At 42.3% G+C, this 15,908-nt stretch overlaps 1 protein-coding gene across 2 annotated transcripts; it reads left to right on the top strand.

Moving 5' to 3' along the window:
- The first annotated feature begins 1,440 nt into the window (after nt 1-1,440).
- Nucleotides 1,441-15,512, top strand: LOC119656040 (delta-like protein 4). 2 transcript variants are annotated; one of them, XM_038062308.1, is made up of 8 exons: nt 1,441-1,595; nt 7,789-7,910; nt 7,969-8,107; nt 13,152-13,310; nt 13,372-13,563; nt 13,794-13,854; nt 14,167-14,297; nt 14,907-15,512. In XM_038062308.1, exons 2-8 carry the CDS (start codon nt 7,800-7,802, stop codon nt 15,353-15,355), a joined length of 1,242 nt encoding a protein of 413 aa, XP_037918236.1. In that variant the 5' UTR covers nt 1,441-1,595; nt 7,789-7,799; the 3' UTR covers nt 15,356-15,512. The 2 variants fall into 2 exon arrangements, with proteins under 2 accessions (XP_037918236.1, XP_037918237.1); XM_038062309.1 differs by lacking the exon at nt 1,441-1,595 and adding an exon at nt 1,671-1,832.
- Nucleotides 15,513-15,908: the final 396 nt, after the last annotated feature.

The raw sequence follows: 15,908 nt of genomic DNA, 5'->3' as shown, positions 1-15,908 counted from the left end.
GGCCCCTGAGGTTCCCACCCTTCCTCGACATCCTCAGGCCAGTTTATCATCATATTTTTAGAATGTCCCTATTTAGAAGTTCCGCGGGAGAAAGGAGGAAAAGAGAGGGAGGAAATCGTCAAATTATACTAGATAGGCGGGATAGGTGTCGATTGCATAATGGGTCTAACGGTTCCGGGCCAGAGTGCTAGGTGCTGCAGGGGATGTTTTAACCCGTAGTCTGTCCGAGACCGGAGTCCGCATTTCACCTCCCTACCAAAAAAAAACACACTTGAGTGTATTTTGTCAATGAAGCATTACACCGCGTTTTTTTTCTTCTATTTTGAAAAGCTTGCTTCGGCGCAAAACCGGGATGTCTGGAGTTCCTTATTAAGGCAGGCCTAGACCGGATACCGGTTGTTGCGCCGTTGATGATGATGATTATGAAAAGCTTTATTCTTTTTACCGGACATGCTTGGGGACTCGTCTTCAATTAGCTTTACTGTGACTCATAATTTTCAAGTGAAGGTATACAAACAAATAAAAGAGATTTCGTTAAATATGCACATAATCCAGCAAATATGCTTTGAACCAACCAACGAATTAAAGATCAAAGACCTTACTTTCTTTGACAAATTTATGTTAATTCACATTACATGGAAATTATTTTTTTCATTGTTTAACTTCCGCCAATATTCTACCATCCGATCACGCTTTCAACCAACTCAATGCAAAAAAAAGAAAGACTTAAGCGAGTAACCCGAAATAAAAATTTCTGATTTGGATAAATTTCTCAACTTTTTTTCATAAACCATTTAATAATCGATATTTATATATACATTTGTTATTCAGATGATCGCGAATTGTCCTTTCTATGTTTCCAAAAATACCAAAACTTCTCATCAAAACGTCATCATATAGAATTGGCGAGAAATGGCCAGAGTGGGAAAAGAAAGAAGAAAATATCCACAGCGTTTCTTGCTTCAAGGTGACCGCATGACCCACTAACAATCTCCATTTCTTCTTCGAAAACTTCGACAGCGGAGGTACATCTGTACAAGTTGAAATAGAGCAGTGCGGGGTGTAAAAGTTTGGTGTGGGATTTTGGTAATTTTCAGAGTTTTCTGTTTTCAATTTGTGAAAGAACCAAACCGAGATATAATTTCCTTGATTTATTTGCCTCTAGCCCAAAGAAAGTATCTTTTTAATTCAATGATGATAAAGATATCGCTAATACAGTTCAAATATTTTGAAAATCATTTTCTTTTCGTGTTTATGAAAAGTATCTTGAAGATTCTTGTATTTTTAGATGGTTAAGTTTTGCTCTTGTCCATTCCCCATTTCCCCTAAACCTGACTTCATTCAATTACTGCTCTTTCTCTTGAACTTAACCGCCACATCGTCGGTAAGAAATTTATTTTCTTCAATTTTTTTTTTCCAATCGATACCGTGATCCGGTCAACCACTTCTTTAACAGCTCCAACGTGATCGATATTTGATCATTCGTATTGGTTAGTTCGTTGGTGTAACAACGCTTCCTAGTGCTTTTATCGTAGTATATTGGGTGATACCAGGCTGCAATCCAAAATTTCTCTTAGAAGTTGTTCTTGGGAAAGGTGTGTATAGTGAAGAAGTGTTTTAAGAAAAGCTTACTGGAAGTGTTATTGTCGTGTTCTTGCAATTTACTCAGTTGTAAGGCGTAATCATGTTAAATAATTACTGCCAATCAATTATCGTAATTTAAATTTCAAACATGTACCATGGGAAATTCTGCACAAGTGAAATTGAAATTTCAATGTTTGTTTGTTTGTTTTTTATTTTAGTTTAAACAGAGGCCACTGTTTCCGAATCAGGTAGTGTTTTTAAGTTAATATGGAAGTTATTTTCTAATATCCGGCATGAAATTGGTGAAAATTATTTTTACAAAGAAAAAGATAATTAATTATCCAAAATATGGATCAATGGATCAATTAAGAGTAAGAGTTGAAGCTATGCATATATGAGTGTAAATTGCTTGCTGATTTTTGGTAGCCATTGTTCACTTGCCTTAATCTCAGAAAGGCAGTCGAAAATGTGTTAATACCTCCAAACTCAAGAAATTACCATAAAAAAGTTGGAAGTTCAATAAATTTAATAAAATTCAGAATAGTTTGATAGAATTTGAGATAGCTATGAGAGTTATAGACATTATCGAGAAGAAAACAGTATCTTTTTCTGCCGACCTAATTTATATCCATAGATACATATGTATGTACTTATTTACGACATAATATCTTATGTCAGGAGGAAGTTAATATGGAAGTCATGCGTCACACGAATATTAAAGAAAGACTCCACGATTGTTGATGCGAATATGTTGCCCAACTTTTCTCTGATGAGTGCCACCAATATTGATTCTTCTTGATGTTCTCCAAACTTCTTGTGATTCTGCGGTTGTGACAGTAAATCTTGCTCGCTAGCTCGTTTCCTTAATTAATATTAATTAGAATAGAAGCTTCTGAGAACAGTTCATTTAAGGTTAGGCTGGGAATCAATATTTGCACCACGTATTTCCGGTTCGGTGTGGAAAAATTTCGTAGGGATTCCATTATAGCTTCGTCTTGACTCAAATTGGTAATCTAACTTCAAATAAACCCATCTTATTTGAATATACAGTGGTGAGAATTCATGTAAGCTCAGTGAAATTTTATATTTTTAACATAGCATATTATGGCTTTTAAAGTCTTAAAATGAACACATTAACACACAACAAAATTCATCATATTTTCTTTTCTTTTTGTGACTTCTTGTGGTGTACTTTGTTGAGCCTCCACGATTAAATATTTTTTTCAAATACGCGTTTGGGGGAAGAAATCAACTAGCTTTGTAGGTCCATCTTACGATATGAGATCCTACACTGCCTTTATGATTCTTAAGGTTTTCTGTAAAACCTTAGCATTCTCCTTACCAGATTTTCCGATAGTAGTGCTTCACCTAACGTGTCCTCTAGGCCTCTTCTCTCGTCTCTGAATCTCGGACAGTGGAAGAATATGTGTTCTGGGTCCTCGGGGACTCTTTCACAGGGAAAATCGTCCAATTTGAACCTGTAGAGGCACTTGCAATATCCCCCATGCCCCTCAGGAGCTGAGTGAGATTATAATTAATCTCCCCATGTTGTCTCCTCTGCTACTCCTTCATGGTAGGAATCAGCCTGTGTGTCCACTGACCCTGGTCCCAACGCTCTTCCCATCTATTTACAGATCTTTACCCTTCGCCGTTCTTCTTCTGCGACAAAGGAGAGACTGACTTCAGATTCTATATACTCGTCATCTCATCTGCCAGGATGTCAGTTGGCATTATTACGAAGATGACGAATGCAGCCTCATCTGAAACGGTTTTGAAGACAGAATACACCTTTAGGGCTGTCCTCCAATAGACCGCACTCAGTTTATGAGCATTACATGATAAACGAAATGCCTTTCCCCAAATAGGGCAGCAGCAAGATCGAAGTCACTACCCTGGCAATAAGTAGCCTATAAGTATACCGTGGCGCCCCCGTATTCAGCGTTTTTCCTACCAAGGCCACACTCATCGTGGTTCCTTTGCCACAAGCATATTGCACGTCTTGTTTAAAATTTAACTTCGTATCTAACGTAACTCCCAAGTATTTGATGGTTGGCTTGGAAGAGACGATGTGATTGCCGATTCTAACTCGGGCGTAATTTCGCTTCCGGCGATTTGTGATGAGGACCACTTCCCTTTTTTCCTCCGCAAATGCCGATCCAAGATTTAACAACACTGATTGCTTCGCAAGAGTATAACTCAGCATCGCTAGATGCTCTGCGGCTACAACTAACTAATGCTATATCTTGGACATTACCCACTACCGTGGCCACGTCCGAAAGTGGAAGGTTAAGTACGCCACTCTACATCATGTTCCACAGCAGTGGGTCAAGTACGGAGCCCCGTGGGACAGAGCCTCCGTTCTTGCAGGTAGCTATCGACAATAGCTGCGAGATAGGCGGGAACACCAACCGTCGTATAAAGTTTCAATTTCTCAGGCCCAGGGTCACCACTACGCAATATTTACTGGTGCTACCACTTCCGTGAATTGCATTTTGGGCTAAGCCAGTAACGATTTTAGTCTGGCTTTACGGAACCCATACTACTGCTAAGGCCACAATGGCTGTCCATGATCGGGAGTAATTTGCTGTAAATTACCCCCTTCAACATTTTCCTCATAGTGTCTAGAAGACATATGGGTCTATAAGAGGATGGTTCACCTAGTAGTTTACCAGCCTTCTGCCGCTTTCGTGTTGTACGGAATATCCCCTCGGGCATGCACGCTTCGAATAATTCAGCGAACATATTCGGTCTGGATTTAACGATGAGCTTAAGAGCTCTGTTCGGTATGTCGTTCAGTCTCGGAACTTTGTTATCACCCATTCTGCCGCCGATTTCCAACTGCTCGTCCGTGCAGGAATTTCCATCACATTCTCTTGCTGGGGGAATAATCCCCGAACGAATTTCAACAAGAGAGTAGGGCACATGATCTGTAGGGATGACTGTCCTCTCAACCGGCCTATCACAATTCTATAGGCACTCCCTCACAAATTTGCATCGGCTTCGGAGTAGAGCTCCTTAAAACGTTCCTTCTTGCTCCGCTAAACCGCAAGCTTTTGCAGGCTGTCTTGCGAGCATGCTCCTTTTATCCCTGTTCACTTCTTCCAACCGCCCTCTGAACCGTTTGCCTGGCGCGATGACTGGCTGGTCAAAGGCTGGCCAATTCACTATTCCACCAGTGGTTAGGTCTTCTACTGGGAAATGAGCACCTCCTGGGCATGGATGCGTCACACACCTTGGAGATGCATCGTGTGGCATGAAGAGCTCTCTCCATGAGACCGCCTACCTTAATAGGTTGGAATACCTACACTTCCAAGAAACTTCCTCAGCCCAATGCTTTTGCAGGCTAACCTGATGTCCTTCTCGGCTTTAGGCACCCTGTTGCCCTGGTGTGTCGCTTCCTCCTCAATTTGATGATTCTCTGGTGATCGCTGTCGGTGTAGTCGTCGATAACGTGCCAGAACATACCACGTACGAGTGCAGGGCTGACAAAGGTCGCGTCTACGATTGAGGAAGACACCCCTGTGCGAAAAGTGCTTGCATCACCTTCATTAGCCGAAGCTTTATCCAGCTGGGCAAGAGCCTCAAATAGACTTCAGCATTTGCGCTACTCTCCCTGGTTCCCCATTTGAGGGCCCACGCATTGAACCTTTGGAATTCATTCTCTTGCATCGAGAACAAGGTGGTCTAACATGCCTTCAAAATTCAGGCAATTTGAGACTGGGCGGAGCGTAGCAGCTGTACACGTATGTACTTCTTTTTTTCGCCCAAAAGAAACCACTGGCCGACTGGCTCATGGAGCATTGTATAGTTTGGAGACCGCATAATCATATCGCCGCTCCACCAGTCGAGTCTGTGACCCATACGCCACTGTCATGGTTTCTACAGGGTTCACTTACGATGGCAATTTCCATCTGAGACTCATAAGTGGTCTGCTCAAGTAAGTCTGGAGCGATTCTGCAATGATTAAAGTTTATCCAAACAAACCTCATTTTCTCATTGCAGTCAGCACCTTTCTACATTCCGGGTATTTACCACTTCCGGCAATATCCCGGTTATCCCTTCCTTCCTTTCCTTTGAACAATAGGCATTTGGGGTCAATATTGCGCTCCTTGGCAATATGTGGCAATATATCGATCAACGCCGCTAGTACATGCCTTCGCAAAGTGTCCAAACACGATATACTCAAAACACCTTTTTAATGAAACCTGCTCTCGCAAGCTGACAATAATTTCTGGGCTGCCTCCACTGAAAGTCGCATGGTGGCCGTTTGAGTCTTACCATAGGCTTTTCTCAAGCTCACGATGGATTCTTCTTCCAATTCCTCCAACTTAAATTCTTCTTTTAACGATGTTTGTCTGTCCATCTGTCTGTCTGCCTGTCTTTTTTTGGCAGGTAGAAAGCTTCAAAAGCTACCGTTGACTTCCTGCGGCTTTTCTCCACTAAAGCCAGCTCCTTCTCCATCCACTCTCCTGACGAGACTACCATATGGTATCGCGTCGCGGGGTTGGATCATTGTTTAACTGTTCTCCATGATGGTCTTATTATCTCTGTCTTTCTTCTTTCTTCTGTCGCAGAATTCGATAGCTCAATTGAAGCCAACATATTCTCCACGATGCTGTCGGTTGTTAAGTGGCTATTGGCAACCGCTTCCATTTCCGTTCTGTATGATGCAAACTTTGGGGGATAAACGGTGTATATTCTGAATCCTCCGTTACGTACCCGCATTTCGGGCAGTTCAATGAGTCATCATGACAAAATCGGTGAAAGTAGCCTCGATATCCACCATGTCTGCCTAAAAACAGGGTCCAGTGATAGCCCACGTTTTCATGCCTTTGTTTAATGCAGCTCTCGAGGTTTGGGGTCAACCTATGAGTCCAACTTCCCTGCTTCCTCTTATCCCGTCGTTTCTGAAATCCTACCAATGATTGATTCCTTGCCGATTGCCAACGAACGGCATTAGGTTCGCCAGTTTCATAACTTCGTTCTTGAACCAGTAGGGCTAAGCACTCTAGCGATCAACGAGCTGACGTTAAATACTTTTGTAGCTCCGTACGTTGTTTGTAGTTCAATTTCTGGTCAAAAATTAACCCGAGATATTTGAGAGCAGGCTGGGGATGTATAACTTAGTCTCCGACTTTAATCCTCATAGACGTATTTTTTCTGCGCAGCACTAGTTCGGTTGTGTGCTCTGCGCGTAATAGTGCAGCATTTGCCAACCACCACCTCATCTGCCAGATTGTTTTGTTGGCGTATCTTTCGCTATTATCAAAGTGGCTTGCTAAGATGGAGGAGGAGGTGACCCCACTGGGGAGACGCGGCGTTAGCACTTCATTATGTTCCACAACAAATGGCAGAGGACTGATCCTTGTGGTGTTATTCGATATTCATTAGGATCCTCATTTGGATAGCCGTTTTATTAGAAACTCGAGGACAATCCATATAAGGCATATAGCGGTATCTACCCTAGGAAGTGCCCCAGTGATTTGTTTCCCCTTCGCAAGGCATTTGTTTGCTTCAATAGTCGAGTTAACCTTCCTGATAGGCCGCGTTCTCTTTCCGCGATTGAGAGTAATCTATTGAAGATTACTTTTTCGAAAAGTTTGCCAATGGTATTTAAAAGGCATATTCGCCTATACAATGAAGGTTCGCCCAGTTACTTGTTCGGCCTTGGGATGAGTATCTATTTTGTTTCTTCCACTGCGCAGGAAAGGTACCTCTTTCAAGCAAGGAGTAAATGCTTGTGGGAAAGGTTTCGGTGCTATCCCCACTGCCAATTTGACAGTTATGTTCGGTATGTCATCTAAGTTGCTTCTGGCCGCTTCCAATACCTCTGCGTAGGTTATCTATGCTTTGGGGTTAATTTGAACGCTCGGGGAGGTCTCCACAAAATATAACCATGTGGGTTTTCAAATGAGAGGTCTTCATTAGTACTTTCCATTTTGACATCCCTTGTAAAGTGGGCATACAGGGGGTGCAAAGTGCACAGAAGTTGAGAGGTTGATATCGTCTGTATCCCTCAGCCAATAAGTAAACGTAGGTTGCTTTCCAAAATCTCATATCAATGAGATTTAACAAGTCCAATGTTGGGTCCTTTTTGAGAATTTAAGATTTGAATATCCTCCAATCTTGCGTTTTTTAGAAAGAGATTTGCAGGATCATCTTTTCACATATGCAATAAATAAAATTTTATCTTTTCCAATCCAGGTGATGTCGACATGGAGGAACACAAATACCTCATTCTTGTTGCAGTTTTATTGATTGCATATATCTCTAATTTCGCTGATGGTGGCCTTCGTTCAAAGCAAGTTCCAAAATGGAAAAAGCAGGTATCTATGCCAATATGTTTTTACTTTAAAGGAAACTATAAAAGATCTAATTGTGCAGGCGTGCGAGTTTCCATCCTATCAAAATGAACAATCTCACTATGTTTGTGATTCAACCGGTGATGTAAAATGCTTGCCTGGTTGGCAAGGTGATCTTTGTGATGTTCCAATTTGTAGAAAAGGATGCGATCCTATGCAAGGTAGGCTTTCAGATTTGACAGTTTTTTATTTTCTAGATGGAAAAAATATTAATTTGAATTTTGATGAATTTTTTATTTAATTTGACTTTGATCTCTTCGATGTTCAGACCAATCTTGGCGACTGAATTCTTGTTAGTGCGAATTACGTGACCATCGAAGACACCTCTCTCCCTGTTTTTCCACGATCAGTGCAACTCCATATCGATCGCGGATATCCTCAATTTGGATGTGATCAAAACGTGTCACGCCACTAGTCCAACACAATTTCTTCGTCTCCATTACTGAAAGTCGCTGTTCATCGTCATTTATAGTCGGCCAACACTCAGAACCATAGAGAGTGACAGGGAGGACGACATTGTGGTAAATTTTAGATTTGGGACGTTCGTTGAAAGGTCGATCACAAAGAACACCAGATGTGGAATGCCACTTCATCCACATTACGCTAATACGTAAAGCAATTTCAAAACGCAAATCACCATTGGCTGATAGGATTGACCCGAGATATTTAAATCACTCAGTTCTGGGCAGGTCACTTCCATTGATAGTGAATTTGTCCATTTCATGGGGATCGGTCGTCAAAAATTCAGTTTTCAGAGTGATGAACACACTTTATTTCCGGCTTGTTATAAAGGACGACTAGAAGGAATACAAAATTTGTTACCGAAACATTAACAATGTCTCGGATTGTCCTCACTGCTACGACCTTTGAGTATTGGAAACCATTCATGATTGGTTTCTCGAATGAGCACAAACCCCTCGATGGTGGCATAGAAGATTCCAAGATGCTCCGTTTCTCCAACTTGAACAAGAAATAGACACGGGAAAATTTGTTAACAGCGTGGGAGGGACTAAAGGAAAAGGGAAAGGAAAAACAATTTTCGTTGTCAAAAATTAGTTTTCAATGTCATAGCCAACGAGATTCACACTGACGTGCGTCCGACACGCAAGTTGCTCGCTCCACCTTAACACTCCACCCCCAGCTTCAAACTTTTGGACTGCGGGTGGTACGCGGTTGTACGGTGGCGTTTAAAGACGAGGAGTTTGCCCAACTCTAAGAAAGGGAGGATCGGTGATTATAATTTCCGGCACACCAAAACGTGGAATCCATTTTCGACAGAGGGGCTAAGCACAAGATTGTGCAGGAATGTCTTTCAGAGGTTTCACTCGGGCCACGCCATGAACTTATCGATCATTGTGAGGGAATACCTGAAACCGTGTCAAGGGTCAATGATGTCGAGGTAGATTTTGTGAAAACGCTTAATGTACCGAGGGAGCACTCCTACCCCTTCCTCGCATGCTTTGTAGTCTTGCACTTCTGGCATGCGATGCACTGTCTGGCCCAAGAATTAATGTCCTTATCATGGACGGCCAAAAATACTTCGCGGTGACTAGTTGATTCGTAGCCCGAATGCCTGGGTGCGCTATAACGTGGACGACGTGAAATGCTTGGCCCGTAGTCCCTTGTCAGAGGCCTCGTATACTCTATGTTGAGCCGAAGATAGGAAACTCTCTAAATATGCTTTTGGAGTGTGTCCTCAAGCTCTGAAGAACTACGTCGTCCTTCTGCGCCTCGACGATTTCCGGAAAATCAACGGTGGCGGGGGTCTTGACCTCTGCAACACGTGACAAAGTGTCAGCAATCAAGTTACCTTTGACAGGAACATGTTGAATGTCCGAAGTGAACTGGCTGGTAAAGGTCAAGTCCCGAAGTTGGCGACCGGGCGGCTTACGGTCCGTGAACAATGGAAAGGCCTGCCTTCAAAGAAATATTTAATTGTGAACTACGCGGCAAATAACTCACGATCATAGGTGCAGTGTTGCTCCGTTGAGCGCTCAGCTCAATCTGTTTGGAGAAGAAACTTCATGTCTGCCAAATTTGGTTAAATTTCTAGTGAAAAGCTGCATCTACGGCAATGTCTGAGACATTGACGAATACGCTTAGGGGTGCATCTTGCTGAGGGAATGTTAGAAATGTAGCATCCACCAGTTGTTACTGGGTGGTCTCAAACGTCTAGACAGCTTTTGGGAATCACACAATTAGATGGGAGTATTTGGGTTTCGGCCCAGACAAGAAGGCATTAAGGGTCGATTGATGGTGCGTGGCCTTGGGCAGGAAATGAGGATAGGAATTTATCATGCTCAAAAAGCTTCTGAGATTCTTAACCAATTTTGGAAGGGGGAAGCTCTAAATCGCTTGTACCTTAACTGGGTCCGGTTGGATGCCTTCAGGGGTAATGAGGTGGTCGAAGAATCTCACCTGAGATTGTAGGAGCTTGCACTTTTCAACGTTAAGTACTAGACCGGCCTCAAAGAGACATTGAAAAATTCACTCTAGGTGTTCTAAATGCTCGGGCTCAGAGGAAGACGTGACCAGAACATCATTCAAATATACGAAACAGAAGTTTAGATTTCGCAGCACAGAGTGGCTGAATCTCTGAAAGGTGCGCGCAGCGTTGCACAGTCCAAAAGTTATCGTAGTGAACTCGAAGAGTCTGAAAGGTGTGCATATTGGGGGGAGCTACAGAGATCTGATGGTATGCCATGACTAACTCCAGTTTGTAATAGAATGCGCAAAAACGGGGATAAGTGGGATATCAAAAGTTCTCCATTCGCCATTGGATTTAGAGACCACGTAAAGTGCCAAGGACCAACAACTGTCTGAAAGTCTGCAAATACCCTGCTTAAGAATTTTTTCGAACTCTTTCCGCGCAACTGCGAGCTTCTGCGCTGGTAACTTAGAGAAAAATGGAGAGCCAGTAGTGTTGATGTGATGCTGAACATCATGCTTAACAGGTTCAGAGAGACTACGCCTGGTAGTGATGTTGCGCTATTTTTGAATACGTGCGTCGGTAACGCCTTCAAAAACAATAGAAAGAATGCTGCCGCGAGTTTCTATGATTGTGGTATAAAATTTTTATGCGGGGATCCGGGAAGAACCGAAACTTCAGCGCCTGTATCGAGTTTTTAACTATTTATGATGATATATAAAATTAAGCTGATATTAAGATATATAAAGGTTAGTTAAATCAAGCATGCTAAACCTCCTTCTTTCAAGTGATAGCAATATTGACAAAGGACTGCTCTTATATCCTTCTGATACAAAAAAACGTGAGTTCTGTTCACCTGAATCTATAACATAATCCTATGTTAGAAAGGCTAGTGTCTTCTAGAATGAATTACCAAGTAGGTTTAGACCCTTGGTCCTGAAATTCAAATTATTGTGCGCAGAATCCAGTTGCGGTCACCTTAAAATACCAGATTAATGCCAAAAGGTCGGGGGATAATATTCACCGGGATTTAAGGCCGAAATGTATGCGTTCTTAAGAGCAACGATTTGTATGATTGACGACCGGTTGAAGGAACAGGTGAAAGTGGTTGAATGCAGAAGTTAATTAATGCTCTATCTAGATACAATGAGGTGGAACTATTCCGGACAAAAATAAAAAAGATAAAAATTAAGTCTTACAGACTTAAGTAAAAAGGGTTCAATTTCTCCTAATCATCATCAACGGCACAACAACCGGTATCCGATCAAGGTCTGTCCTAGCAAGGAACTCCAGACACCCCGGTTTTGCACCGAGGTCCATCAATTGGATATCCCTAAAAGCTGTCTGGCGTCCTGACCTATGCTATTGCTCCATCTCAGGCAGGGTTTGCCACGTCTTCCTTTCCTACCATAGATATTGCCCTTATAGTTTTTCCGAGCTGGATCATCCTCATCCATACGGATTTGGTGACCCGCCCACCGCAACTTGTAGACCCGGATTTCATCCACAACCTGACGGTCACGGTATTGCTCATAGGTTTCGTCGTTATGTAGGGCACGGGATCATCTATTTTCATGTAGGGAGCCAAAAATTCTATGGAGAATTTGGGACGCGTTGCCTCCACCATATGTTTCGTTCTTACGTTTCTTGCGCGAATTACCGCTAACGGTAGAGTCTGCTGCATCCAGTGTGGCTCTAAAAGGAGTTATTAATTTGTCTCTACCTTCCGCCGAAAATTCCGCTTCCGTACGTCTGATTGCTCTGGGCATTACCACAGCTGATGGTGCAGGCACGTCTATGTCCTCATTCCCAAGTAACTTACCTTCTTTTTTTAGTGCTTTCCTTTACCATTGGCTGGGAGCCTTCCCAGGTTTATGATGATCGGATTTATTGGCTCCAATTTCATATACCGGCGTTAAACTAAGTCAGCTCCCTTTTTTCCGCTTTTTCTAATAAGGGTAAAGGAGAAGGTTTTGACAGGCAGGAGGCGGTGGAAAGGGGAACGAATCTTTGACTGACAGTCGTATGCGCTTCTAACTGATTTCAATGACATAAAGGATAATGTTTTTAAAATCTACCCTGTTAAAGCCTTTTCCTTTCAAATGCTAGTGAGATTGACAAAGCAGCGGGATCGCCCTTTCATTTTTCTGGTACAATAGGCATGGGTTCGGTCCTACCGAATCTGTGGTTTGGGGTCAGTCAGAAAGATTAGGGTCCTTCAGAATGAAGGACCCAGGAGCGCAAGAGCCTGTGTCCTGAAATCCAGGTCATTGAGCAGTCCCTTGAATGTAGAAGTTATTAGAGCCTTATCTATATCTAGGTTCAATACGGTGGACTGGTTCTGGTTCATTCTAGTGTAGATAAAAATTAAGTCTTAGCGGTCTTCGGAAAAGAGGAGGTCAATTTCACCAATACCGGAACCGGGATCATCAACTAGAGTGTCAGTAGCAATGAGCCCCCCCGCTCATAGTTGTCTTACACGGTAATTTCCTACGATTCATTTCACTCTGACGTTTGTTTTCGATTTTCGATATCTGTTTTATTACAGAATTATCAAAGATTGAATTTCCTAATTTGAATTTTTCTTTAAATGCTCAGTGCTTCCTACTTCCAGCGCTTCATTGAATTTTTTTAACGTGTTCCAAAGGAAATGTTTCTTTAAAACTCCATTAAAATAGCATATTAGCTGCTCTAAAATAGACGAAAGACAAACAGTTATGTTTGCTTAATATATCAATCGATATCCTTAACTCCATATGCCACTTCTTCCTTTTCAGGTTACTGCACAAAACCAGGAGAATGTCGCTGTAAGCTCGGTTACTACGGCGAAAGATGTGATAAATGCATTCCCCTGCCAGGTTGCCAGCATGGTTCTTGTAATGAATCCTTTGAGTGTAAATGCCATAAAGGATGGGACGGATTATTCTGTTCAGAACGTGAGTAATATACCTTTCCATGGTTCCAGATAATTTTCACTATGCTTCGCTTATGAAACAGCTATGTGTACTCCCAATTGCCATGCGACAAGAGGATATTGCGAGCAACCGGGAGAATGTCGGTGCAAGCTTGGATGGTCAGGACCCACATGTCAAGACTGCCAAGTTCTACCAGGATGCCAACATGGGACGTGTACGAAGCCATTAGAGTGCAAGTGCCTTCCAGGTTATACCGGAATTTTGTGTCAAATACGTAAGTTATTTATTTGAATGGGTGCCATGATGGGATCAATTTCAACGGAAGCCATTTGCTCGTATATCATAAAAGTTTATCACGCAATACGTGGAGGTTATGCCAACATGTTCGTCAGTAGAATTCAGGAAAGAAATTAGGTGTCCTGAATGGTTTCATTGTACACCATCGTTCGCTTAGAAATTAAGTCAAACTTTGCAAATTTTCACTCTCTAGTTTTCACATTACAGCCATCTGCTCCGAAACGTGTCACAGACAAAGGGGATACTGTCGTCGTCCTGGCGAATGCCGGTAGGTATTTAAGTTCTTATTTCCATTTTATCAAGACTATCGCCATCGTACCTTCTGTGACAGTACCATGGCATTCATAATACCTGAAAGGAAAATTTCCACTTAAACTCAGAACCATATTACAGCCTTTACCCAAACAAATCCTGCAGAATTAATTGCATCCTCCGTTTGTCCTCATTTCAGCTACTTCCCTTCATACCATGCTCTCGTCCTGTCTGCTCCTCCATAACCTGTTCGCTTTGTTATTCTTATGCTCATTAATGAATAAATAAAATGTTTTGTTCTCACATTCGTTTTTCGACCTATTTTCAGGTGTAAAGTAGGTTGGACAGGTGAGGACTGTTCAAAATGTCATCCGTACCCGGGTTGTGTGCACGGGGACTGCCGGAAGCCATGGGAGTGTAATTGTAAGCCCGGCTGGGGTGGAATGCTGTGCGATCAAGGTAGGTTTGCATATTACCTTTGATGTCGTTGTAAAGCGTACGAAGGCTCAACGGTAGGAAGTAATGGGAGCCTTTACTTAACTCCTCTTTGGGTAGCATAAATAAATTTCCATTTGGAAGTTAGAGCTTTAGTTGGCAGAGTAGCCAGAGTGTTCCACCTAAAGCTATAACTTTCATATAAAATTCCGAGGTTTTAATGAGCATCCGCTTGGAAGCTCAAACTGAGAGCCAGGAATGCAATTGCATCAAAGTTTCGATATATCGCTGGGAGTTGACAGTGGAACTCCATCAGGACCAGTCCAGATATTTTCTTTGCAGTTTAGGGGCTCAGTGAGATATCATGATCTGATGCATTCCCAGGTACTCAACTTTGTGCGGCACCATCCTTTGGTCCGAATTTTTATATTCTGTAGTTGCGCTGGGTCAGATTTTTTGAAAATACTACCAAGGATCAATCCCTGGAAGCTTACTTTTCCGCAGCATTATGATACCAGTTGTGAACTTTGTACCCTTTCACGCAATCTAGCGCAAATTTAATTTATTTTCAAACAACATAAAACTTTGTTTATTCTAACCATATATTCTGCTTTTCTCGTCCACCTTATGCAGAACTGAAATATTGCGAGGAGAATCCCGACACTTGTCTCAATGGCGGAAGATGTATTTCGTTACTAAAGGAAGATGGTAATTTCCGTTGTTTATGCCCGAATGAATTCTGGGGAAGACGATGCGAAACTGCACTGTTCACTACAATATCTCCACCAACAATAATGGCATCGCCATCAGGCGAATTGCTATCGTCATCATCAACATCATCGTCGACTTTAGCACCTTTCACAAATACCAGTGGCAATAATACTTTGTCGTCCTTGCCGTCGTCGTCCTTGTCGTCATCAACAATGTATGCAAATGATACCGCCGGCAGTGATGATGTAAGCGATAGTATGCTCGTGGTGGGGGAGAACAGCGAGGAAGCAGTTAATGATATGGAATCGACTGTGGAAATGATAAATGCACCAGTTCTTCCTAATGAGGATGACTTGAATAATGAAGCCTGAAATTAGAGCGACACGCTGATGACTGAGTTGGGTGCAAAGCGTTCTATTACGAATTTATTCTGCTTGTGTTTTAGAATATTTAATTACGTCCGTTAATTAATTTATTTATTTATTGCTTGAATATAGTATTTAACCGCAATAAATCTGAAGTATTTTATATAATTGCAAAAAAGTGTCCAGAATTAGGTCGTTAGGTGATATCTGACCCCCGGCAGCCGGCATTGTTAGGCGGGAATCATCATTCTCCATACAGGTCCTAGGCACCTCCTAGTACACCAGTAGCATAATATTAGAAAGTTTGATACAGACCGCTACAATCACAGCCCTAAGAAATTGCTGGATATTTCAATGAATGGACCTTAGGGTGGAGAAGACTTACTTGAAACCGTCTCAAGCTGGCTATGGTACTACGTGCATATGTGCCCCTTTTCGAGAGAAGGGGGTTAAATTCGATCATCTACCTAATATAGCTCAACAGTTCGTTGGAGGCCGACAGTGACCATTGAATGGAGAGAGCGACAACCGAAGGCGCTTTATAATCAAGGGACTAGGA

The sequence above is a fragment of the Hermetia illucens genome, chromosome 4 (genome assembly GCF_905115235.1).
Source record: "Hermetia illucens chromosome 4, iHerIll2.2.curated.20191125, whole genome shotgun sequence".
NCBI classification, from domain to species: Eukaryota; Metazoa; Arthropoda; class Insecta; order Diptera; family Stratiomyidae; genus Hermetia; species Hermetia illucens.
Note: the sequence above shows the minus strand (reverse complement) of the source record. Positions and strands in the feature narration are given on the sequence as shown.